At 46.9% G+C, this 24,210-nt stretch overlaps 1 protein-coding gene across 6 annotated transcripts in view; it reads right to left on the bottom strand.

Annotated features, from left to right (window-relative positions):
- CFAP47 (cilia and flagella associated protein 47) overlaps positions 1 to 24,210 on the bottom strand; it is a 1,065,013-nt gene that overhangs the window by 795,941 nt on the left and 244,862 nt on the right. For all 6 annotated transcript variants that reach the window (XM_063953487.1, XM_063953488.1, XM_063953489.1 and 3 more), the window contains exons 20-22: positions 20,591 to 20,668; positions 10,673 to 10,817; positions 9,184 to 9,278 (exon numbers count right to left, since the gene is read on the bottom strand). In XM_063953487.1, coding sequence (XP_063809557.1) covers positions 9,184 to 9,278; positions 10,673 to 10,817; positions 20,591 to 20,668 — 318 coding nt within the window. The remainder of the gene's footprint in view (positions 1 to 9,183; positions 9,279 to 10,672; positions 10,818 to 20,590; positions 20,669 to 24,210) is intronic.

The following is a 24,210-nucleotide window of genomic DNA, read 5'->3' on the forward strand; positions in this document are numbered from 1 at the left end:
GTTACCAGAGCGTCCACAGCTATCGCCTGAGGGTCCCTTGACCTGGCGCAATAAAATTTTTGTTGAGGCGGGACGCCATCATGTCCACCTGTGGCCCTTCCCAATGGTGTACAATCATTTGGAAGACTTCTGGATGAAGTTCCTACTCTCCCGGGTGGAGGTCGTGTCTGCTGAGAAAGTCTACTTCCCAGTTGTCCACTCCGGGAATGAACACTGCTGACAGTGCTAACACATGATTTTCCGCCCATCGGAGAATCCTTGTGCCATTGCCATCCTGCTTCTTGTGCTGCCCTGTCGGTTTACATGGGCGACCGCCGTGATGTTGTCTGACTAGATCAGCACCGGCTGGTTTTGAAGCAGGGGTCTTGCCTGACTTAGGGCATTGCAAATGGCCCTTCGTTCCAGAATATTTATGTGTAGGGAAGTCTCCTGACTTGACCATTGTCCTTGGAAGTTTCTTCCCTGTGTGACTGCCCCCCAACCTCGAAGGCTGGCATCCGAGGTCACCAGGACCCAGTCCTGTATGCTGAATCTGCGGCCCTCTGGAAGATGAGCACTCTGCAGCCATCACAACAGCGACACCCTGGCCCTTGGAGACAGGGTTATCAGCCGATGCATCTGAAGATGCGATCCGGACCACCTGTCCAACAGATCCCACTGAAAGATCCTTGCATGGAACCCTCCGAATGGAATTGCTTCGTAAGAAGCCACCATCTTTCCCAGGACTCGCGTGCAATGGTGCACCGACACCTGTTTTGGTTTTAGGAGGTCTCTGACTAGAGATGACAACTCCTTGGCCTTCTCCTCCGGGAGAAACACTTTTTTCTGTTCTGTGTCGAGAACCATCCCCAGGAACAGTAGACGCGTTGTAGGAACCAGCTGCGACTTCGGAATGTTCAGGATCCAGCCGTGCTGTTGTAGCACTGCCCGAGCTAGTTCTACTCCGATCAACAATTGTTCCCTGGACCTCGCCTTTATAAGGAGATCGTCCAAGTACGGGATAATTATAACTCCCTTCCTTCAAAGGAGTATCATCATCTCTGCCATTACCTTGGTAAATACCCTCGGTGCCGTGGACAGACCAAACGGCAACGTCTGGAATTGGTAATGACAGTCCTGTACCACAAATCTGAGGTACTCCTGGTGAGGGGGGTAAATGGGGACATGCAGGTAAGCATCCTTGATGTCCAGTGAAACCATGTAATCCCCTTTGTCCAGGCTTGCAATAACCGCCCTGAGTGATTCCATTTTGAACTTGAACCTTCGTTTATAAGTGTTCAAGGATTTCAAATTTAAAATGGGTCTCACCAAACCGTCCGGTTTCGGTACCACAAACACTGTGGAATAGTAACCCCGTCCCTGTTGAAGAAGGGGTACCTTGACTATCACCTGCTGCGAATACAGCTTGTGAATTGCCTCCAGCACTGCCTCCCTGTCTGAGGGAGCTGTCGGCAAGGCAGATTTGAGGAAACGGCGAGGAGGAAACGGCGAGGGGGAGACGTCTCGAATTCCAGCTTGTACCCCTGAGATACTACCTGTAGAATCCAGGGATCCACCCGTGAGCGAGCCCACTGGTCGCTGAAATTCTTGAGACGGGCCCCCACCGTACCTGGCTCCGCCTGTGGAGCCCCAGCGTCATGCGGTGGACTTAGAGGAAGCGGGGGAGGACTTTTGTTCCTGGGAACTGGCTGTATGCTGCAGCTTTTTCCCTCTACCTCTGCCTCTGGGCAGAAAGGACGCGCCTTTAACCCGCTTGCCTTTCTGGGGCCGAAAGGACTGTACCTGATAATACGGTGCTTTCTTTGGCTGTGAGGGAACATGGGGCAAAATGTTGATTTCCCAGCTGTAGCTGTGGAAACGAGGTCCGAGAGACCATCCCCAAACAACTCCTCACCCTTGTAAGGCAAAACTTCCATGTGCCTTTTAGAATCAGCATCACCTGTCCACTGCCGAGTTCCTGGCAGAAATGGACATTGCGTTTATTTTAGATGCCAGTCGGCAATTATCCCTCTGTGCATCTCTCATGTATAAGACTGCGTCTTTAATATGCTCTATGGTTAGCAATATAGTGTCCCTGTCTTAAGGTACAGAGAATCTGACCATGCAGCTGCAGCACTGCACATTCATGCTGAAGCAATAGCTGGTCTCAGTATAATGCCTAAGTGTGTATATACAGACTTCAGGATAGCCTCCTGCATTCTATCTGCAGGCTCCTCTAGGGCGGCCGTGTCCTGAGACGGTAGTGCCACCTTCTTTGACAGACGTGTGAGCGCTTTATCCACCCTAGGGGATGTCTCCCAACGTGACCTATCCTCTGGCGGGAAAGGGTACGCCATTAGTAACCTTTTAGAAATTACCAGTTTCTTATCGGGGGAAACTCACGCTTCTTCACACATTTAGTTCATCAGATGGGGGAAAAACCACTGGAAGCTTTTTTCTCCCCAAACATAATACCCTTTTTTGTGCTACCTGGGGTAATATCAGAAATGTGCAACACATTTTTTATTGCCATAATCATGTAACGGGTGGCTCTATTGGAATGTACAGTAGTCTCATCGTCGTCGACACTGGAGTCAGTATCCGTGTCGACATCTGTGTCTGCCATCTGAGGTAGTGGGCGTTTTAGGGCCCCTGATGGCTTTTGAGACGCCTGGGCAGGCACGGGCTGAGAAGCCGGCTGTCCCACATCTGCTATGTCGTCAAACCTTTTACGTAAGGAGTTGACACTGTCACGTAATTCCTTCCACATGTCCATCCACTCAGGTGTCGACCCCGCAAGGGGTGACATCACATTTATCGGCATCTGCTCCGCCTCCACATAAGCCTCCTCATCAAACATGTCGACACAGCCGTACCGACACACCGCACACACACAGGGAATGCTCTGACTGAGGACAGGACCCCACAAAGTCCTTTGGGGAGACAGAGAGAGAGTATGCCAGCACACACCAGAGCGCTATATAATGCAAGGATTCACACTACCCACAGTGATTTTTCCCTTATAGATGCTATAATACACAGATTTGCGCCTAAATTTAGTGCCCCCCCTCTCTTTTTAACCCTTTGAGCCTGAAAACTACAGGGGAGAGCCTGGGGAGCTGTCTTCCAGCTGCACTGTGAAGAGAAAATGGCGCCAGTGTGCTGAGGGAGATAGCCCCGCCCCTTTTTCGGTGGACTTCTCCCGCTCTTATAATCATAATGTGGCAGGGGTATTTTACACATATATAGCTTATTAGGCTATATTATGTCTGATTTGCCACTCTTAAGGTACTCTAATTGCTGCCGAGGGCGCCCCCCCCCCCAGCGCCCTGCACCCATCAGTGACCGGAGTATGTGGTGTGCACAGGGAGCAATGGCACACAGCTGCAGCGCTGTGCGCTACCTTAATGAAGACCGGAGTCTTCTGCCGCCGATTTCCTGGACGTTCTTCTTGCTTCTGGCTCTGCAAGGGGGACGGCGGCGCGGCTCCGGGACCGGACGACCGAGGCTGGGCCTGTGTTCGATCCCTCTGGAGCTAATGGTGTCCAGTAGCCTAAGAAGCCCAAACTAGCTGCAAGCAGTTAGGTCCGCTTCTCTCCCCAAAGTCCCTCGTAGCAGTGAGTCTGTTGCCAGCAGATCTCACTGAAAATAAAAAACCTAAAATATACTTTCTTTTCTAGGAGCTCAGGAGAGCCCCTAGTGTGCATCCAGCTCGGCCGGGCACAACATTCTAACAGAGGTCTGGAGGAGGGTCATAGAGGGAAGAGCCAGTGCACACCAGGTAGTCCTAAAGCTTTCTTTAGTTGTGCCCAGTCTCCTGCGGAGCCGCTATTCCCCATGGTCCTTACGGAGTTCCCAGCATCCACTAGGACGTCAGAGAAATGTGGAGGGTAAAATAGGGAAAGATCAAGATCCACTTCCACCTCGTGCTGAAGCTGCTGCCACTAGTCATGGCCGAGACTATGAAATGCCATCAACGTCGTCTGCCAAGGCCGATGCTCAGTAAAATGACCCAAAAATCTAAATCAAAATCGTCTGAGGAGAAGCGTAAACTTGCCAATATGCCATTTACGACACGGAGTGGCAAGGAACGGCTGAGGCCCTGGCCTATGTTCAAGGCTAGTGGTTCAGCTTCACCTGAGGATGGAAGCACTCATCCTCCTGCTAGAAAACTTAAAAGAGTTAAGACGGCAAAAGCACAGCAAAGAACCGTGCGTTCTTCTAAATCACAAATCCCCAAGGAGAGTCCAATTGTGTCTGTTGCGATGCCTGACCTTCCCAACACTGGACGGGAAGAGGTTGCGCCTTCCACCATTTGCACGCCCCCTGCAAATGCTGGAAGGAGCACCCGCAGTCCAGTTCCTGATAGTCAAATTGAAGATGTCACTGTTGAAGTACACCAGGATGAGGATATGGGTGTTGCTGGCGCTGGGGAGGAAATTGACAAGGAGGATTCTGATGGTGAGGTGGTTTGTTTAAGTCAGGCACCCGGGGAGACACCTGTTGTCCGTGGGACGAATATGGCCATTGACATGCCTGGTCAAAATACAAAAAAAAATCACCTCTTCGGTGTGGAATTATTTCAACACAAATGCGGACAACTGGTGTCAAGCCATGTGTTGCCTTTGTCAAGCTGTAATAAGTAGGGGTAAGGACGTTAACCACCTAGGAACATCCTCCCTTATACGTCACCTGGACCGTATTCATCAGAAGTCAGTGACAAGTTCAAAAACTTTGGATGACAGCGGAAGCAGTCCACTGACCACTAAATCCCTTCCTCTTGTAACCAAGCTCCTGCAAACCACACCACCAACTCCCTCAGTGTCAATTTCCTCCTTAGACAGGAAAGCCAATAGTCCTGCAGGCCATGTCACTGTCAAGTCTGACGAGTCCTCTCCGGCCTGGGATTCCTCCGATGCATCCTTGAGTGTAACGCCTACTGCTGCTGGCGCTGCTGTTGTTGCTGCTGGGAGTCGATCGTCATCCCAGAGGGGAAGTCGGAAGACTACTTGTACTACTTCCAGTAAGCAATTGACTGTCCAACAGTCCTTTGCGAGGAAGATGGAATATCACAGCAGTCATCCTGCTGCAAAGCGGATAACTCAGGCCTTGGCAGCCTGGGTGGTGAGAAACGTGTTTCCGGTATCCACCGTTAATTCACAGGCAACTAGAGACTTGATTGAGGTTCTGTGTCCCCGGTACCAAATACCATCTAGGTTCCAATTCTCTAGGCAGGCGATATCGAAAATGTACACAGACGTCAGAAAAAAAGTCACCAGTGTCCTAAAAAATGCAGTTGTACCCAATGTCCACTTAACCACGGACATGTGGACAAGTGGAGCAGGGCAGACTCAGGATTATATGACTGTGACAGCCCACTGGGTAGATGTATTGCCTCCCGCAGAAAGAACAGCAGTGGCGGCACCAGTAGCAGCATCTCGCAAACGCCAACTCGTTCCTAGGCAGGCTACGCTTTGTATCACCGCTTTCCATAAGAGGCACACAGCTGACAACCTCTTACGGAAACTGAGGAACATCATCGCAGAATGGCTTACCCCAATTGGACTCTCCTGGGGATTTGTGACATCGGACAACGCCACCAATATTGTGCGTGCATTACATCTGGGCAAATTCCAGCACGTCCCATGTTTTGCACATACATTGAATTTGGTGGTGCAGAATTATTTAAAAAACGACAGGGGCGTGCAAGAGATGCTGTCGGTGGCCCGAAGAATTGCGGGCCACTTTCGGTATTCAGCCACCGCGTGCCGAAGACTGGAGCACCAGCAAACAGTCCTGAACCTGCCCTGCCATCATCTGAAGCAAGAGGTGGTAACGAGGTGGAATTCAACCCTCTATATGCTTCAGAGGATGGAGGAGCAGCAAAAGGCCACTCAAGCCTATACATCTGCCTACGATATAGGCAAAGGAGGGGGAATGCACCTGACTCAAGTGCAGTGGAGAATGATTTCAACGTTGTGCAAGGTTCTGCAACCCTTTGAACTTGCCACACGTGAAGTCAGTTCAGACACTGCCAGCCTGAGTCAGGTCATTCCCCTCATCAGGCTTTTGCAGAAGAAGCTGGAGACATTGAAGGAGGAGCTAAAACAGAGCGATTCCGCTAGGCATGTGGGACTTTTGGATGGAGCCCTTAATTCGCTTAACCAGGATTCACGGGTGGTCAATCTGTTGAAATCAGAGCACTACATTTTGGCCACCGTACTCGATCCTAGATTTAAAACCTACGTTGTATCTCTCTTTCTGGCAGACACAAGTCTGCAGAGGTTCAAAGACCTGCTGGTGAGAAAATTGTCAAGTCAAGCGGAACGTGACCCGTCAACAGCTCCTCCTTCACATTCTCCCGCAACTGGGGGTGCGAGAAAAAGGCTAAGAATTCCGAGCCCACCCGCTGGCGGTGATGCAGGGCAGTCTAGAGCGAGTGCTGACATCTGGTCCGGACTCAAGGACCTGCCAACGATTACTGACATGTCGTCTACTGTCACTGCATATGATTCTGTCACCATTGAAAGAATGGTGGAGGATTATATGAGTGACCGCATCCAAGTAGGCACGTCAGACTGTCCGTACGTATACTGGCAGGAAAAAGAGGCAATTTGGAGGCCCTTGCAGAAACTGGCTTTATTTTACCTAAGTTGCCCCCCCTCCAGTGTGTACTCCGAAAGAGTGTTTAGTGCAGTCGCTCACCTTGTCAGCAATCGGCGTACGAGGTTACTTCCAGAAAATGTGGAGAAGATGATGTTCATCAAAATGAATTATAATCAATTCCTCCGTGGAGACATTCACCAGCAGCAATTGCCTCCAGAAAGTACACAGGGACCTGAGATGGTGGATTCCAGTGGGGACGAATTAATAATCTGTGAGGAGGGGGATGTACACAGTGAAAGGGGTGAGGAATCGGATGATGAGGAGGAGGTGGACATCTTGCCTCTGTAGAGCCAGTATGTGCAAGGAGAGATTGATTGCTTCTTTTTTGGTGGGGGCCCAAACCAACCAGTCATTTCAGTCACAGTCATGTGGCAGACCCTGTCGCTGAAATGATGGGTTCGTTAAAGTGTGCATGTTCTGTTTATACAACATAAGGGTGGGTGGGAGGGTGGGTGGGAGGGCCCAAGGACAATTCCATCTTGCACCTCTTTTTTCTTTCATTTTTCTTTGCATCATGTGCTGTTTGGGGACTTTTTTTTTTAAGTGCCATCCTGCTTGACACTGCAGTGCCACTCCTAGATGGGCCAGGTGTTTGTGTCGGCCACTTTTGATGCTTAGCTTAGCCATCCAGCGACCTTGGTGCACCTCTTTTTTTCTTTGCATCATGTGCTGTTTGGGGACAATTTTTTAATTCTGCCATCCTGTCTGACACTGCAGTGCCACTCCTAGATGGGCCAGGTGTTTGTGTCGGCCACTTGGGTCGCTTAGCTTGGCCATCCAGCGACCTTGGTGCACCTCTTTTTTTCTTTGCATCATGTGCTGTTTGGGGACTATTTTTTTAAATCTGCCATCCTGTCTGACACTGCAGTGCCACTCCTAGATGGGCCAGGTGTTTGTGTCGGCCACTTGGGTTGCTTAGCTTAGTCACACAGCTACCTCATTGCACCTCTTTTTTTCTTTGCATCATGTTCTGTTTGGGGACTATTTTTTTGAAGTGCCATCCTGTCTGACACTGCAGTGCCACTCCTAGATGGGCCAGGTGTTTGTGTCGGCCACTTGGGTTGCTTAGCTTAGAGTCATCCAGCGACCTCGGTGCAAATTTTAGGACTAAAAATAATATTGTGAGGTGTGAGGTGTTCAGAATAGACTGAAAATGAGTGGAAATTATGGTTATTGAGGTTAATAATACTATGGGATCAAAATGACCCCCAAATTCTATGATTTAAGCTGTTTTTGAGGGGGTTTTTTGTAAAAAAAAACACCCGAATCCAAAACACACCCGAATCCGACAAAAAAATTTCAGGGAGGTTTTGCCAAAATGCGTCCGATTCCAAAACACGGCCGCGGAACCAAATCCAAAACCAAAACAAATTCAGAAACAAAGTACAACACAGAATTTAGAAGTGTTTCATATCAAAATAATCAGTTCATTCTGGTGCATCCTAGTTGCATCGCATAGTGACTAAACCACATTTTTATCAGAATAGCAGAAAAGATGCAAAAAAGATGAATGACGCTAGCAAAGTCTCAGGGGTAAATTTACTAAGATGGGAGTTCTATTTAAGATGGGATGTTGGCCATAGCAACCAATCAGATTCTACTTCTTATTTATCTAGCACCTTCTAGAAGATAATACCTGGAATCTGATTGGTTGCTATGGGCAAGATCCCATCTTAAATAGAACTCCCATCTTAGTAAATTTACCCCTCAAGGCCTGGCACACTGAGAAGGGCTGTTTGGCGTGACTGCAGCAATGATGTATAAGAACAAATACTTTCTTAATATTGCTGTTCAGATATTTCAGTTCAATTAACCACTTGCCTGGCATGGTTGCATCAGATGCGACCACACCCGCAGGTGCTTTATCTGACCTGGTCGCACAGGATGCAACCAGTCAGATACACAGTGTTTGCAGCTGCAGGGAAGAGAAACTTCCCTCTGTTGCTGCTCTCAGAGGGATCGGGAGGTCCTTCTGCCTTCTTGTACCTTCCCCCAGTGTTTGCCATGCTGCCAATCACTGCTGATCGGTTAGCAAGGCAGGACCCCCACCCAGCAGCTGCAGACAATAGCAGCCGCTGGGGAAGTGTAAATTAACTACCCCAAACCACCCCTGTGTACCTGGTGGCTCTCCCAGCTTTTAAAATGAAAGCTGAGATGATAGCGATGTTTCAGATGGTCAAAATGTTCAGATGGTGATGGCCAATGTTCCAATGTTTGAACAAAACCTTTTTATTTTAACAAATTTTTCTTCAAAACATTTTTTTTTTACATTTTTTTTATAAAAAAAAATTCACCTAATTCACTCATAAACCCCCGATAATTGTCAGTTAAGTGATTAATGAAAGCTGGTCTCATATATATAAATATAATTCAGGCTTTTCACTAAAATATTGCAATGTTAGTAACTCTTTGAAGAAATTGTATGAAAAGTGAATATTGCTATTCAGCACAGACAAACAAACAAAATTTTTTAAATTACATGAGTTGCATTGCTCTTAACACAGCAATATTTCAATGTATACCAAATGTCAAACTTACTTCCTTAGGACTGAAGTAAAGAGCACATTGCAAACTCTCCTTCTCCTCTAAATCCACAGTATATAGCTGAGGATATCGTGGGTCAACTTCAACTACTAAAACACAAAATACAGTAAGTCATTTAGAAAGACAGCAAAATTAACTATATATATATATATATATATATATTAATTTGACAGATGATTAAATTGAGATTTGATGATAGTGTTTTCTATATGAGGAATTAAGGAGAGAACATGCAGCAAAGAGAAAACTGATGTTATAGATCACAGGTTCTCAAACTCGGTCCTCAGGACCCCACACGGTGCATGTTTTGCAGGTCTTCTCACAAAATCGCAAGTGAAATAATTGGCTCCACCTGTGGACCTTTTAAAATGTGCCAGTGAGTAATTAATACACCTGTGCACCTGCTGGGTTACCTGCAAAACATGCACTGTGTGGGGTCCTGAGGACCGAGTTTGAGAACCACTGTTATAGATGGATATGAATTGCAAATTTCAAATTAAGTACAAACCTTACATTAGTGGTATTTTAGGGAACAATTTATCAAGCCTTACATCATGCAGAAAGGGCAAGGTTATGGTAACATTCAGTATTGGGCTATGTATCAACAGTATCTGGTCCATAGGTTCACAGTAAAAAGGTTGACAGTTAATAGATTGACCACTAATGGTTGACATGCATTAGGTCGACATGATCATTAGGTCAATATGTAAAAGGTTGACAGAGCTTATTGTCGACAGGTACAAAAGTTCGACAGGTTCAAATGGTTGGCATAATTGTTGACACAAAAGTTTTTAAGGTTTTAAGGTTTTTTTTGCATGTTTGTTCAACTTTTTCATACTTTACCATCCATGTGGACTACGATTCAAATAGTGACCTGTGCTGAGTGCAGCGACGCACCTTGACCGCAGTATGGCAAGCAATGGGAGCCATGCAAAGGGATGTGGTAAACTAATTGGGGTTCCCTGTGCTTTGATGGCGAAAATGACATAAAAACAAAAAATTATGTATCGACCTTGTTTGTGTCGACCAATTTTCATATCGACCTTTTCATGTATCAACCTTTTGTACCTGTTGACCTTTTCCATTGTCTACCTTTTACCTGTCAATCTAATGACCCTGTTGACCTATAGACCATATCATATCGACCTTATCAATGTCAACCATATGGGTCAACCTATTGACTGTTGACCTAATTAGGGTCGACCTAATGATCCATACCCTTATCAACAGTTGGACACAGCAAATTAACTTTATTGCACCTTTTGGCATTGTTACCTCCTGTCTTTTATAAACTTATCCCTGTCCAGAGGTTATTTGTACCAGATCTAATGTAATCTACCCTCAAGGATTTTAAACATTTGTATTTAATTTGCTAATAAATAGGTTGCCTGTAAATATCCAGGATTCCCTTTATATTTGCTCTTTATTCAATCCCAGTAGTCTTAGTTCTTTATGATACTTGTCCTCAGATCATGAGAGGTACCTGATTCTTCCTTGAACTTCATAGAGAAGTCCTGATATTTTGAAAGATCAAATTCAACTTTTGCACGTGCTGCTCCTTTGTTTTGTAGAAAAAATGGTATAGCCTGGGTAGAATTTACATAAACGCCAGCAAAAAGAAATGAGCTCTGAAAAAAATATTGAGAAAAATTACCAAGCGCCTGAGTTACAATTTTGATATAAGGTTTATATCTGCTACAGTTAGAAAAAAAAGAGGTAATGCCACTCTCATAAAACAACAAACAAATAAAAAAGTGTAACTGCACCGATATAATCTCTAAGGGGGGTATCCAATTCGCATTTGCAATAACTTGGTATCCAGTTAGCTGCAAAAAGTTATCGGTGATAAGTCTCCATAGGGTTTATCGCAAATTTCTCTTCGCCATCTCTGAGCAGGGGATAAGTAGTTGAAAACCCCTATTTTAAGTTAAAAAATAAGAATTTACTTACCGATAATTCTATTTCTCGGAGTCCGTAGTGGATGCTGGGGTTCCTGAAAGGACCATGGGGAATAGCGGCTCCGCAGGAGACAGGGCACAAAAGTAAAGCTTTCCGATCAGGTGGTGTGCACTGGCTCCTCCCCCTATGACCCTCCTCCAAGCCAGTTAGGTACTGTGCCCGGACGAGCGTACACAATAAGGGAGGAATTTTGAATCCCGGGTAAGACTCATACCAGCCACACCAATCACACCGTACAACTTGTGATCTAAACCCAGTTAACAGTATGATAACAGCGGAGCCTCTGAAAAGATGGCTCACAACAATAATAACCCGATTTTTGTAACTATGTACAAGTATTGCAGATAATCCGCACTTGGGATGGGCGCCCAGCATCCACTACGGACTCCGAGAAATAGAATTATCGGTAAGTAAATTCTTATTTTCTCTATCGTCCTAGTGGATGCTGGGGTTCCTGAAAGGACCATGGGGATTATACCAAAGCTCCCAAACGGGCGGGAGAGTGCGGATGACTCTGCAGCACCGAATGAGAGAACTCCAGGTCCTCCTTAGCCAGGGTATCAAATTTGTAGAATTTAGCAAACGTGTTTGCCCCTGACCAAGTAGCTGCTCGGCAAAGTTGTAAAGCCGAGACCCCTCGGGCAGCCGCCCAAGATGAGCCCACCTTCCTTGTGGAATGGGCATTTACATATTTTGGCTGTGGCAGGCCTGCCACAGAATGTGCAAGCTGAATTGTATTACACATCCAACTAGCAATAGTCTGCTTAGAAGCAAGAGCACCCAGTTTGTTGGGTGCATACAGGATAACAGCAAGTCAGTTTTCCTGACTCCAGCCGTCCTGGAACATATTTTCAGGGCCCTGACAACATCTAGCAACTTGGAGTCCTCCAAGTCCCTAGTAGGTGCAAGGCACCACAATAAGCTGGTTCAGGTGAAACACTGACACCACCTTAGGGAGAGAACTGGGGACGAGTCCGCAGCTCTGCCCTGTCCGAATGGACAAACAGATATGGGCTTTTTTGAGAAAAAAACACCAATTTGACACTCGCCTGGTCCAGGCCAGGGCCAAGAGCATGGTCACTTTTCATGTGAGATGCTTCAAATCCACAGATTTGACTGGTTTTAAACCAATGTGATTTGAGGAATCCCAGAACTACGTTGAGATCCCACAGTGCCACTGGAGGCACAAAAGGGGGTTGTATATGCAATACTCCCTTGACAAACTTCTGGACTTCAGGAACTGAAGCCAATTCTTTCTGGAAGAAAATCGACAGGGCCGAAATTTGAACCTTAATGGACCCCAATTTGAGGCCCATAGACACTCCTGTTTGCAGGAAATGCAGGAAACGACCGAGTTGAAATTTCTTTGTGGGGCCTTCCTGGCCTCACACCACGCAACATATTTTCGCCACATGTGGTGATAATGTTGTGCGGTCACCTCCTTTCTGGCTTTGACCAGGGTAAGAATGACCTCTTCCGGAATGCCTTTTTCCTTAGGATCCGGCTTTCCACCGCCATGCCGACAAACGCAGCTGCGGTAAGTCTTGGAACAGACATGGTACTTGCTGAAGCAAGTCCCTTCTTAGCGGCAGAGGCCATAAGACCTCTGTAAGCATCTCTTGAAGTTCCGGGTACCAAGTCCTTCTTGGCCAATCCGGAGCCATGAGTATAGTTCTTACTCCTCTACGTCTTATAATTCTCAGCACCTTAGGTATGAGAAGCAGAGGAGGGAACACATACACCGACTGGTACACCCACGGTGTTACCAGAACGTCCACAGCTATTGCCTGAGGGTCTCTTGACCTGGCGCAATACCTGTCCCGTTTTTTGTTCAGACGGGACGCCATCATGTCCACCTTTGGCATTTCCCAACGGTTTACAATCATGTGGAAAAAACTTCCCGATGAAGTTTCCACTCTCCCGGGTGGAGGTCGTGCCTGCTGAGGAAGTCTGCTTCCCAGTTTCCATTCCCGGGATGAAACACTGCTGACAGTGCTATCACATGATTTTCCGCCCAGCGAAAAGTCCTTGCAGTTTTTGCCATTGCCCTCCTGCTTCTTGTGTCGCCCTGTCTGTTTACGTGGGCGACTGCCGTGATGTTTTTCCCACTGGATCAATACCGGCTGACCTTGAAGCAGAGGTCTTGCTAAGCTTAGAGCATTATAAATTTACCCTTAGCTCCAGTATATTTATGTGGAGAAAAGTCTCCAGACTTGATCACACTCCCTGGAAATTTTTTCCTTGTGTGACTGCTCCCCAGCCTCTCGGGCTGGGCTCCGTGGTCACCAGCATCCAATCCTGAATGCCGAACCTGCGGCCCTCTAGAAGATGAGCACTCTATAACCACCACAGGAGAGACACCCTTGTCCTTGGATATAGGGTTATCCGCTGATGCATCTGAAGATGCGATCCGGACCATTTGTCCAGCAGATCCCACTGAAAAGTTCTTGCGTGAAATCTGCCGAATGGAATTGCTTCGTACGAAGCCACCATTTTTACCAGGACCCTTGTGCAATGATGCACTGTTTTTAGGAGGTTCCTGACTAGCTCGGATAACTCCCTGGCTTTCTCTTCCGGGAGAAACACCTTTTTCTGGACTGTGTCCAGAATCATCCCTAGGCACAGCAGACGTGTCGTCGGGATCAGCTGCGATTTTGGAATATTTAGAATCCACCCGTGCTGTTGTAGCAGTATCCTAGATAGTGCTACTCCGACCTCCAACTGTTCCCTGGACTATGCCCTTATCAGGAGATCGTCCAAGTAAGGGATAATTAAGACGCCTTTTCTTCGAAGAAGAATCATCATTTCGGCCATTACCTTGGTAAAGACCCGGGGTGCCGTGGACAATCCAAACGGCAGCGTCTGAAACTGATAGTGACAGTTCTGCACCACGAACCTGAGGTACCCTTAGTGAGAAGGGCAAATTTGGGACATAGAGGTAAGCATCCCTGATGTCCCGGGACACTATATAGTCCCCTTCTTCCTGGTTCGTTATCACTGCTCTGAGTGACTCCATCTTGATTTGAACCTTTGTAAGTGTTCAAAAAATTTTTTAGAATAAGTCTCACCTAGCCTTCTGGCTTCAGTACCACAATATAGTGTGGAATAATACCCCTTTTCTTGTAGTAGGAGGGGTAATTTAATTATCACCTGCTGGGAATACAGCTTGTGAATTTTTTCCCATACTGCCTCCTTGTCGGAGGGAGACCTTGGTAAAGCAGACTTCAGGAGCCTGCGAAGGGGAAACGTCTCGACATTCCAATCTGTACCCCTGGGATACTACTTGTAGGATCCAGGGGTCCTGTACGGTCTCAGCGCCATGCTGAGAACTTGTCAGAAGCGGTGGAACGCTTCTGTTCCTGGGAATGGGCTGCCTGCTGCAGTCTTCTTCCCTTTCCTCTATCCCTGGGCAGATATGATCTTATAGGGACGAAAGGACTGAGGCTGAAAAGACGGTGTCTTTTTCTGCAGAGATGTGACTTAGGGTAAAAACGGTGGATTTTCCAGCAGTTGCCGTGGCCACCAGGTCCGATGGACCGACCCCAAATAACTCCTCTTCCTTTATACGGCAATACACCTTTGTGCCGTTTGGAATCTGCATCACCTGACCCCTGTCGTGTCCATAACATCTTCAGGCAGTTATGGACATCGCATTTACTCTTGATGCCAGAGTGCAAATATCCCTCTGTGCATCTCGCATATATAGAAATGCATCCTTTAAATGCTCTATAGTCAATAAAATACTGTCCCTGTCAAGGGTATCAATATTTTTAGTCAGGGAATCCGACCAAGCCACCCCAGCTCTGCACATCCAGGCTGAGGCGATCGCTGGTCGCAGTATAACACCAGTATGTGTGTATATACTTTTTATGATATTTTCCAGCCTCCTGTCAGCTGGTCCTTGAGGACGGCCCTATCTATAGACGGTACCGCCACTTGTTTTGATAAGCGTGTGAGCGCCTTATCCACCCTAAGGGGTGTTTCCCAACGCGCCCTAACTTCTGGCGGGAAAGGGTATACCGCCCATAATTTTCTATCGGGGGGAACCCACGCATCATCACACACTTTATTTAATTTATCTGATTCAGGAAAAACTATGGTAGTTTTTTCACATCCCACATAATACCCTCTTTTGTGGTACTTGTAGTATCAGAAATATGTAACACCTCCTTCATTGCCTTTAACGTGTGGCCCTAATAAGGAATACGTTTGTTTATTCACCGTCGACACTGGATTCAGTGTCCCTGTCTGTGTCTGTGTCGACCGACTAAGGTAAACGGGCGTTTTAAAACCCCTGACGGTGTTTTTGAGACGTCTGGACCGGTACTAATTGTTTGTCGGCCGTCTCATGTCGTCAACCGACCTTGCAGCGTGTTGACATTATCACGTAATTCCCTAAATAAGCCATCCATTCCGGTGTCGACTCCCTAGAGAGTGACATCACCATTACAGGCAATTGCTCCGCCTCCTCACCAACATCGTCCTCCTACATGTCGACACACACGTACCGACACACAGCACACACACAGGGAATGCTCTGATAGAGGACAGGACCCACTAGCCCTTTGGAGAGACAGAGGGAGAGTTTGCCAGCACACACCAAAAACGCTATAATTATATAGGGACAACCTTATATAAGTGTTTTCCCTTATAGCATCTTTTTTATATATTTCTAACGCCAAATTAGTGCCCCCCCTCTCTGTTTTAACCCTGTTTCTGTAGTGCAGTGCAGGGGAGAGCCTGGGAGCCTTCCCTCCAGCCTTTCTGTGAGGGAAAATGGCGCTGTGTGCTGAGGAGATAGGCCCCGCCCCTTTTTCGGCGGCCTCGTCTCCCGCTCTTAACGGATTCTGGCAGGGGTTAAATATCTCCATATAGCCTCCGGAGGCTATATGTGAGGTATTTTTAGCCAAAATAGGTATTCATTTGCCTCCCAGGGCGCCCCCCTCCCAGCGCCCTGCACCCTCAGTGACTGCCGTGTGAAGTGTGCTGAGAGGAAAATGGCGCACAGCTGCAGTGCTGTGCGCTACCTTTAGAAGACTGAGGAGTCTTCTGCCGCCGATTCTGGACCTCTTCTTACTTCAGCATCTGCAAGGGGGCCGGCGGCAAGGCTCCGGTGACCATCCAGGCTGTACCTGTGATCGTCCCTCTGGAGCTGATGTCCAGTAGCCAAGAAGCCAATCCATCCTGCACGCAGGTGAGTTCACTTCTTCTCCCCTAAGTCCCTCGTTGCAGTGATCCTGTTGCCAGCAGGACTCACTGTAAAATAAAAAACCTAAGCTAAACTTTTCTAAGCAGCTCTTTAGGAGAGCCACCTAGATTGCACCCTTCTCGGCCGGGCACAAAAATCTAACTGGCTTGGAGGAGGGTCATAGGGGGAGGAGCCAGTGCACACCACCTGATCGGAAAGCTTTACTTTTGTGCCCTGTCTCCTGCGGAGCCGCTATTCCCCATGGTCCTTTCAGGAACCCCAGCATCCACTAGGACGATAGAGAAATGTCAAGATTTGGTTCAGAACCCATGGGACACCCCCCTGAATGACTAATTAAGCACTAGATTTTTTTAATTATTTTTAATTGGCCTATAAATACATAATTTTTGGGGTCAAAAAATGCAAAGTGATAGAAATTGGGGTACAAGGTATGGGACAGATATATTGGAGTGCTTTATAAGTGGGAAAAGTGTTTTAAGACTTGCAGGTGGGAGTAATCAGTCTGTTTCCGCTTTCTGATAAGCCTTGGCTGGCATTGGCTTATCGGTGCTAATAGGATAGCCCCTGGTGAGACAATTTTACCGCAGCTAAGTGGATACCCCCCTTAGAGGTTATACCAGCACAGTTACACTTCAAAAATATTGAAGCAAAATGTTTACAAGTCACCTCACAACAGAAACATTGTTCCAATTGTAAATTATTTTGAACAATATGTGTTTTACGTTTATTTACAATATGAAACATGCATTGTATGTGTATATACGTCACAAATAAGTCCGGAAAGTATTCACAGCGCTTTACTTTTCCACATTTTGTTATGTTACAGACTTATTACAAAATAAAATAAATTCATTTTTCCCCTCAAAATTCTACACACAATACCCCATAGTGACAATGTGAAAAAAGTTTGTTTGAGATTTTTGCAAATTTATAAAAAATAAAATGCTAAGAAATCACATGTACATAAGTATTCACAGCCTTTGCCATGAAGCTCAAAATTGAGCTCAGGTGCATCCTGCTTCCACTGATCATCCTTTAGATGTTCCTACAGCTTAATTGGAGTCTACCTGTGGTAAATTCAGTTGATTGGACATGATTTGGAAAGGCACACACCTGTTATATAAGGTCCCACCACTTGACAGTGAATGTCTGAGCACAAACCAAGCATGAAGTCAAAGGAATTGTCTGTAACATAACAAAATGTGGAATACTTTCCGGATGCACTGTATATTCTGTCTGAAAAATGATGTGAAGGTACAAATTTGTCCTCATACATCCAGACTAAGGGGTCTATTTACCAAGCCTTGAACAGAGATAAAGTGGACAGAGATAAAGTACCAGCCAATCAGCTCCTAACTACCACGTCACAGGCTGGGTTTGAAAAATGACAGTTAGGAGCTGGTTGGCTGGTACTTTATCCCCATGCAATGTATCTCCATCTAAGGCTTAGTAAATAGACCTCTCAATATGCCATGCGGCGCAAGATGCCTGGCACGAGAGAGCCGCCAGGTCCCAAGCAAAGTGTCTTAGTCGCAATGTGATGCAACTAGGATGCATCAGGAGATTGTGCTGATTAATTTTATGTGACACTTGTATATTGTGTATGGCTGAATCTGTATGTGTGGAGCACATTGTAACTTGTATTGAAAAAGCTGTGGCTGCTACATTGCAGCATTTCATGTACAGATTCAGAGACTTATAGTAGTGAACGAGAAATTGTTCATATCTTTCAGTGTGTAGGCACCAACAATGAACGATGTGCGGCCCTGTCGTTTATGCCTCCAAACCAATATGGACAATATCATCCATATTAGCATGCAGGGCTATAGGGCCGGGTGACGTCAGGAAAACTTCAATCCCCCCATCACACACACACACACACACACACACCCATTGCCCAGTCATCCGTCGGCCGTAACGGCCGTCGGGCACCTCGGCGGAAAATCGGCTGTTGTGTAGAGCCCATCAGTCGCACACAGATATACAGGTGTCATATCAAATTAGATGCCCAACACGTGCTGAGAGAGCCTGTTTGGCACATATGCAGCAATGATATATGAGGACACATCTGTAACTCTTATAAATGATGCATTATATACACGCAAACAAAATAATTCATTTTTCTAACGAGTATCAATAAACTAAGAGGGAGGCCCGGCGCTAGCTGCTCAGCAAAGGGATGCAAAGCAGGTAGGCACCAGGCTGGAGAGGCGCTCTCCAAGCTCTGCATCCCTGTGCTTAGCTGCTGTCCCTGCTGCTGCCGGCTGCTGCGCCTGTCACACTCTATAAGAGCCAGCGGCGCATGAAGCCTCTCCCCTCCCATGTCACAGTGCAGTGTGTGTGCGTGCTACGGAACTAAAAGGGGCGGTGCTATGTGGGAAAATGGGCAGAGCTACACAGGACCAGGCAGCAGTCTGCAACACAGGAGGATGACATGCTGTATCTCCCGCCTGCCAGATTTCTTTAGGTAAGTGGATGGAGAGTGAGTGAAACTGTGTGTGTGTGTGTGTGTGTGTGTGTGTGTGTGTGTGTGTGTGTGTGTGTGTGTGTGTGTATACAGTATCTGTGTACTGCATATGTATGTGTGGCTGTGTATGTGTGTAATGTATGTACAGTATGTGTGTATGTGTATGTATGACTGCAGCATAATGTGTGTAAGCGTCACTAGTACAGAGAACATTACGTGTGTAAGCGTCACTGCTACAGGGGGCATTATGCGTGTAAGAATCACTGCTACAGGGGGTGTTACGGGTATAAGCGTCACTGCTACAGAGGGCATTTACGCATGTAAGCATCACTGCTACAGGGGGCATTATGCGTGTAAGTGTCACTGCTACAAGGAGCGTTACGTGTAGGCGTCACTGGTACAGGGGGCGTTACGTGTGGAAGCGTCACTGGTACAGGGGGCATTACGTGTGTAAGAGTCACTGGTACAGGGGGCATTATGTGTATAAGCGCCACTGCTACAGGAGGCGTTACGTGTGGAAGCGTCACTGCTACAGGGGGGCGTTTTGTCTGTAAGCGTCACTGCTATGGGGCATTACGTGTGTCACTGGTACAGGAGGCGTTACGTGTAAGCGCCACTGGAACAGGGGGCGTTACGTGTGTAAGCGTCACTGCTACAGGGGATGTTACGCGTGTAAGCGTCACTGCTACAGGGGGCGTTACGTGTAAGTGTCACTGGTACAGGGGCGTTACATGTGTAAGCATCACTGCTACAGGGGGCGTTGCGTGTGTAAGCGTCATTGCTACAGGAAGCATTACGTGTGTAAGCGTCACTGCTACAGGGGGCGTTACATGTGTAAGCATCGCTACTACAGGGGGCGTTGTGACTACTACAGGGGGTGTTGTGTATAAGCGGCATTACTACAGAATTCATTGTGTGTATAAGCGGCACTACCACAGGGGGCATTGTGTGTAAGTGGCACTACTACAGGGAGCATTATGTGTATAAGCGTCACTGCTACAGGGGGCAATATGTGCGCTGTACCTTTGTAAAGTATGGGAAGGCGCAAATTTATAGTTTGCAGGGGGGCGCCAAATACCCTAGCACCGGCCCTGCTAAGAGGTAATGCTTTACATGACGTTCACCAAAAGTATTGGTACTAAATAAACGCTAAGTCAGTTGTTGCAACTGAAAGATGAAAAATAAGTGATGTTGATTTTACGTCAGAAGCAATATAAATAACAAAAAAGGTGCATATCAAATTTAATTTATACAATACATACAACTGTATAAGCTTAAAAAAAAGAACATTGTATTGAGAGTGTGTTATGGCTTTTTATTTTTATTAGATAACCAATTAAGCAGCAATATATTTACATAGCAAGTATTGTAATAGAAACATGGAATCCTTGTGAATCTATTAACAGTATTCCAAGTTTTGCTGTTAGAAATGCAGTTACATAATGTGCTGTTTTGCTAGGAGCCTAGAAAGTCAAAGCAAGCATTACACTTATAATCGGACGTAATGATGCTGTTCTGTTTCAATTTGTGGTCATAACACAGCCTAGTGGCTAAGCGGGCTTTTCCATGAGGAACAGATACAATTTCAGTTACATTCCTGCAAACAAGGAATTATGTACTAATGTATTTATTTTTCTAAGGCTATCACTGTGAAATGTGTTACCACAATTTGACTTGGGTATCTCAAATAATTATTTCAAGTGAGTTGCACAAATTAGGATTTCAGAAAATAAGTCACAATAAATTGAGATAAATCTTATACTCACCACAGAAATGTCTACTTCTGGGGGGACAACCGATCCTCCAATTCTCAGTTCTAGAGTCTTTGAATTGCGCACTGACACCTGACACAAAAGGAAAAAAAATAAGATTTTACTTACCGATAAATCTATTTCTCGTAGTCCGTAGTGGATGCTGGGGACTCCGTCAGGACCATGGGGATATAGCGGCTCCGCAGGAGACAGGGCACAATAATAAAAGCTTTAGGATCAGGTGGTGTGCACTGGCTCCTCCCCCTATGACCCTCCTCCAAGCCTCAGTTAGGATACTGTGCCCGGACGAGCGTGCATAATAAGGAAGGATATTGAATCCCGGGTAACACTCATACCAGCCACACCAATCACACCGTACAACCTGTGATCTGAACCCAGTTAACAGTATGATAACAACGAAGGAGCCTCTGAAAAGATGGCTCACAACAAGAATAACCCGATTTTTGTAACAATAACTATGTACAAGTATTGCAGACAATCCGCACTTGGGATGGGCGCCCAGCATCCACTACGGACTACGAGAAATAGATTTATCGGTAAGTAAAATCTTATTTTCTCTGACGTCCTAGTGGATGCTGGGGACTCCGTCAGGACCATGGGGATTATACCAAAGCTCCCAAACGGGCGGGAGAGTGCGGATGACCCTGCAGCACCGAATGAGAGAACTCCATGTCCTCCTCAGCCAGGGTATCAAATTTGTAGAATTTAGCAAACGTGTTTTCCCCTGACCAAGTAACTGCTCGGCAAAGTTGTAAAGCCGAGACCCCTCGGGCAGTCGCCCAAGATGAGCCCCCTTCCTTTTGGAATGGGCTTTTACCGATTTTGGCTGTGGCAGGCCTGCCACAGAATGTGTAAACTGAATTGTATTACAAATCCAGCGAGCAATCGTCTGCTTAGAAGCAGGAGCACCCATCTTGTTGGGTGCATACAGGCTAAACAGCGAGTCAGATTTTCTGACTCCAGCCTTCCTGGAAACATATTTTTCAGGGCCCTGACAACGTCAAGTAACTTGGAGTCCTCCAAGTCCCTAGTACCCGCAGGTACCACAATAGGTTGGTTCATGTGAAAAACAGAAAACACCTTAAGGAGAAATTGAGGACGAGTCCTCAATTCTGCCCTGTCAGAATGAAAAATTAAGTAAGGGCTTTATATATGATAAAGCCGCCAATTCTGACACACGCCTGGCTGAAGCCAGGGCTAATAGCATCGTCACCTTCCATGTGAGATATTTTAAGTCCACAGTGGTGAGTGGTTCAAACCAATGTGACTTTTGGAAACTCAAAACAACATTGAGATCCCAAGGTGCCACTGGGGCACAAAAGGAGGCTGTATATGCAGTACCCCTTTTACAAACATCTGAACGTCAGGCACTAAAGCCAGTTCTTTCTGGAAGAAATTCGACAGGGCCGAAATTTGAACCTTAATGGACCCTAATTTTAGGCCCATAGACAGTCCTGTTTTCAGGAAATGTAGGAAACGACCCAGTTGGAATTCCTCTGTAGGGGCCTTCTTGGCCTCACACCACGCAACATATCTTCGCCAAATGCGGTGAAAATGTTTTGCGGTTACATCCTTCGTGTCTTCGACCAGGGTAGGGATGACTTCATCTGGAATGCCCTTTCAGGATCCGGCGTTCAACCGCCATGCCGTCAAACGCGGCCGCGGTAAGTCTTGGAACAGACAAGGCCCCTGCTGGAGCAGGTCCTTTCTTAAAGGTAGAGGCCACGGGTCTTCCGTGAACATCTCTTGAAGTTTAGGGTACCAAGTCCTTCTTGGCCAATCCGGAACCACGAGTATCATTCTTACTCATCTCCCTCCTATGATTCTCAGTACTTTTTGTATGAGAGGCATAGGAGGGAACACATACTCTGACTGGTACATCCACAGTGTTACCAGAGCGTCCACCGCTATTGCCTGAGGGTCCCTTGACCTGGCGCAATATCTAGTTTTTTGTTCAGGCGGGACGCCATCATGTCCACCTTTGGTTTTTCACAACGGTTTACAATCATGTGGAAGACTTCCCGATGAAGTCCCCACTCTCCCGGGTGGAGGTCATGCCTGCTGAGGAAGTCTGCTTCCCAGTTTTCCACTCCCGGAATGAACACTGCTGAGAGTGTTATCACATGATTTTTCGCCCAGCGAAGAATCCTTGCAGTTTCTGCCGTTTCCCTCCTGCTTCTTGTGCCGCCCTGTCTGTTTACGTGGGCGACTGCCGTGATGTTGTCCCACTGGATCAATACCGGCTGACTTTGAAGCAGAGGTCTTGCTAAGCTTAGAGCATTGTAAATTGCCCTTAGCTCCAGTATATTTATGTGGAGAGAAGTCTCCAGACTCGATCACACTCTCTGGAAATTTTTTCCTTGTGTGACTGCTCCCCAGCCACTCAGGCTGGCATCCGTGGTCACCAGGACCCAGTCCTGAATGCCGAATCTGCGGCCCTTTCATAGATGAGCACTCTGCAGCCACCGCAGAAGAAACACCCTTGTCCTTGGAGACAGGGTTATCCGCTGATGCATCTGAAGATGCGATCCGGACCATTTTTCCAGCAGATCCCACGTAAAGGTTCTTGCGTGAAATCTACCGAATGGGATCGCTTTGTAAGAAACCACCATTTTTCACAGGATCCTTGTGCAATGATGCACTGATACTTTTCCTGGTTTTAGGAGGTTCCTGACTAGCTCGGATAACTCCCTGGCTTTCTTCTCCGGGAGAAAACATCCTTTTCTGGACTGTGTCCAGAATCATCCCTAGGAACAGTAGACGTGTCGTCGGAAAAAACTGCGATTTTGGAATATTTAGAATCCACTCGTGCTGTCGTAGAACTACTTAAGATAGTGCTACTCCGACCTCCAACTGTTCTCTGGACCTTGCCCTTATCAGGAAAGCGTCCATATTTCTTTTAAGAAGAATCATCATTTCGGCCATTACCTTGGTAAAGACCCGGGGTGCCGTGGACAATCCAAACGGCAGCGTCTGAACTGATAGTGACAGTTCTGTACCACGAACCTGAGGTACCCTTGGTGAGAAGGGCAAATTTGGACATGTAGGTAAGCGTCCCTGATATCCAGTGACACCATATCGTCCCCTTCTTCCTGGTTCGCTATCACTGCTCTGAGTGACTCCATCTTGATTTGAACGCTTGTATGTAAGTGTTCAAATATTTCAGATCTCACCTAGCCGTCTGGCTTCAGTACCACAATATAGTGTGGAATAATACCCCTTCCCTTGTTGTAGAAGGGGTACTTTGATTATCTCCTGCTGGGAATACAGCCTGTGAATTGTTCCCAATACTGCCTCCCTGTCGGAGGGAGACGTTGGTAAAGCAGACTTCAGGAACTTGTGAGGGGGAGACGTCTCGAATTTCCAATGTACACCTGGGATACTACGTGTAGGATCCAGGAGTCCACTTGTGAGTGAGCCCACTGCGTGCTGAAACTCTTGAGATGACCCCCTACCGCACCTGAGTCCGCTTGTACGGCCCCAGCGTCATGCTGCGGACTTGGCAGAAGCTGTGGAGGGCTTCTGTTCCTGGGAATGGGCTGCCTGCTGCAGTCTTTTTCCCTTTCCTCTACCCCTGGGCAGATATGACTGGCCCTTTTGCCCGCCTGCCCTTA

This window comes from Pseudophryne corroboree, chromosome 2 (genome assembly GCF_028390025.1).
Source record: "Pseudophryne corroboree isolate aPseCor3 chromosome 2, aPseCor3.hap2, whole genome shotgun sequence".
Taxonomy (NCBI): Eukaryota; Metazoa; Chordata; class Amphibia; order Anura; family Myobatrachidae; genus Pseudophryne; species Pseudophryne corroboree.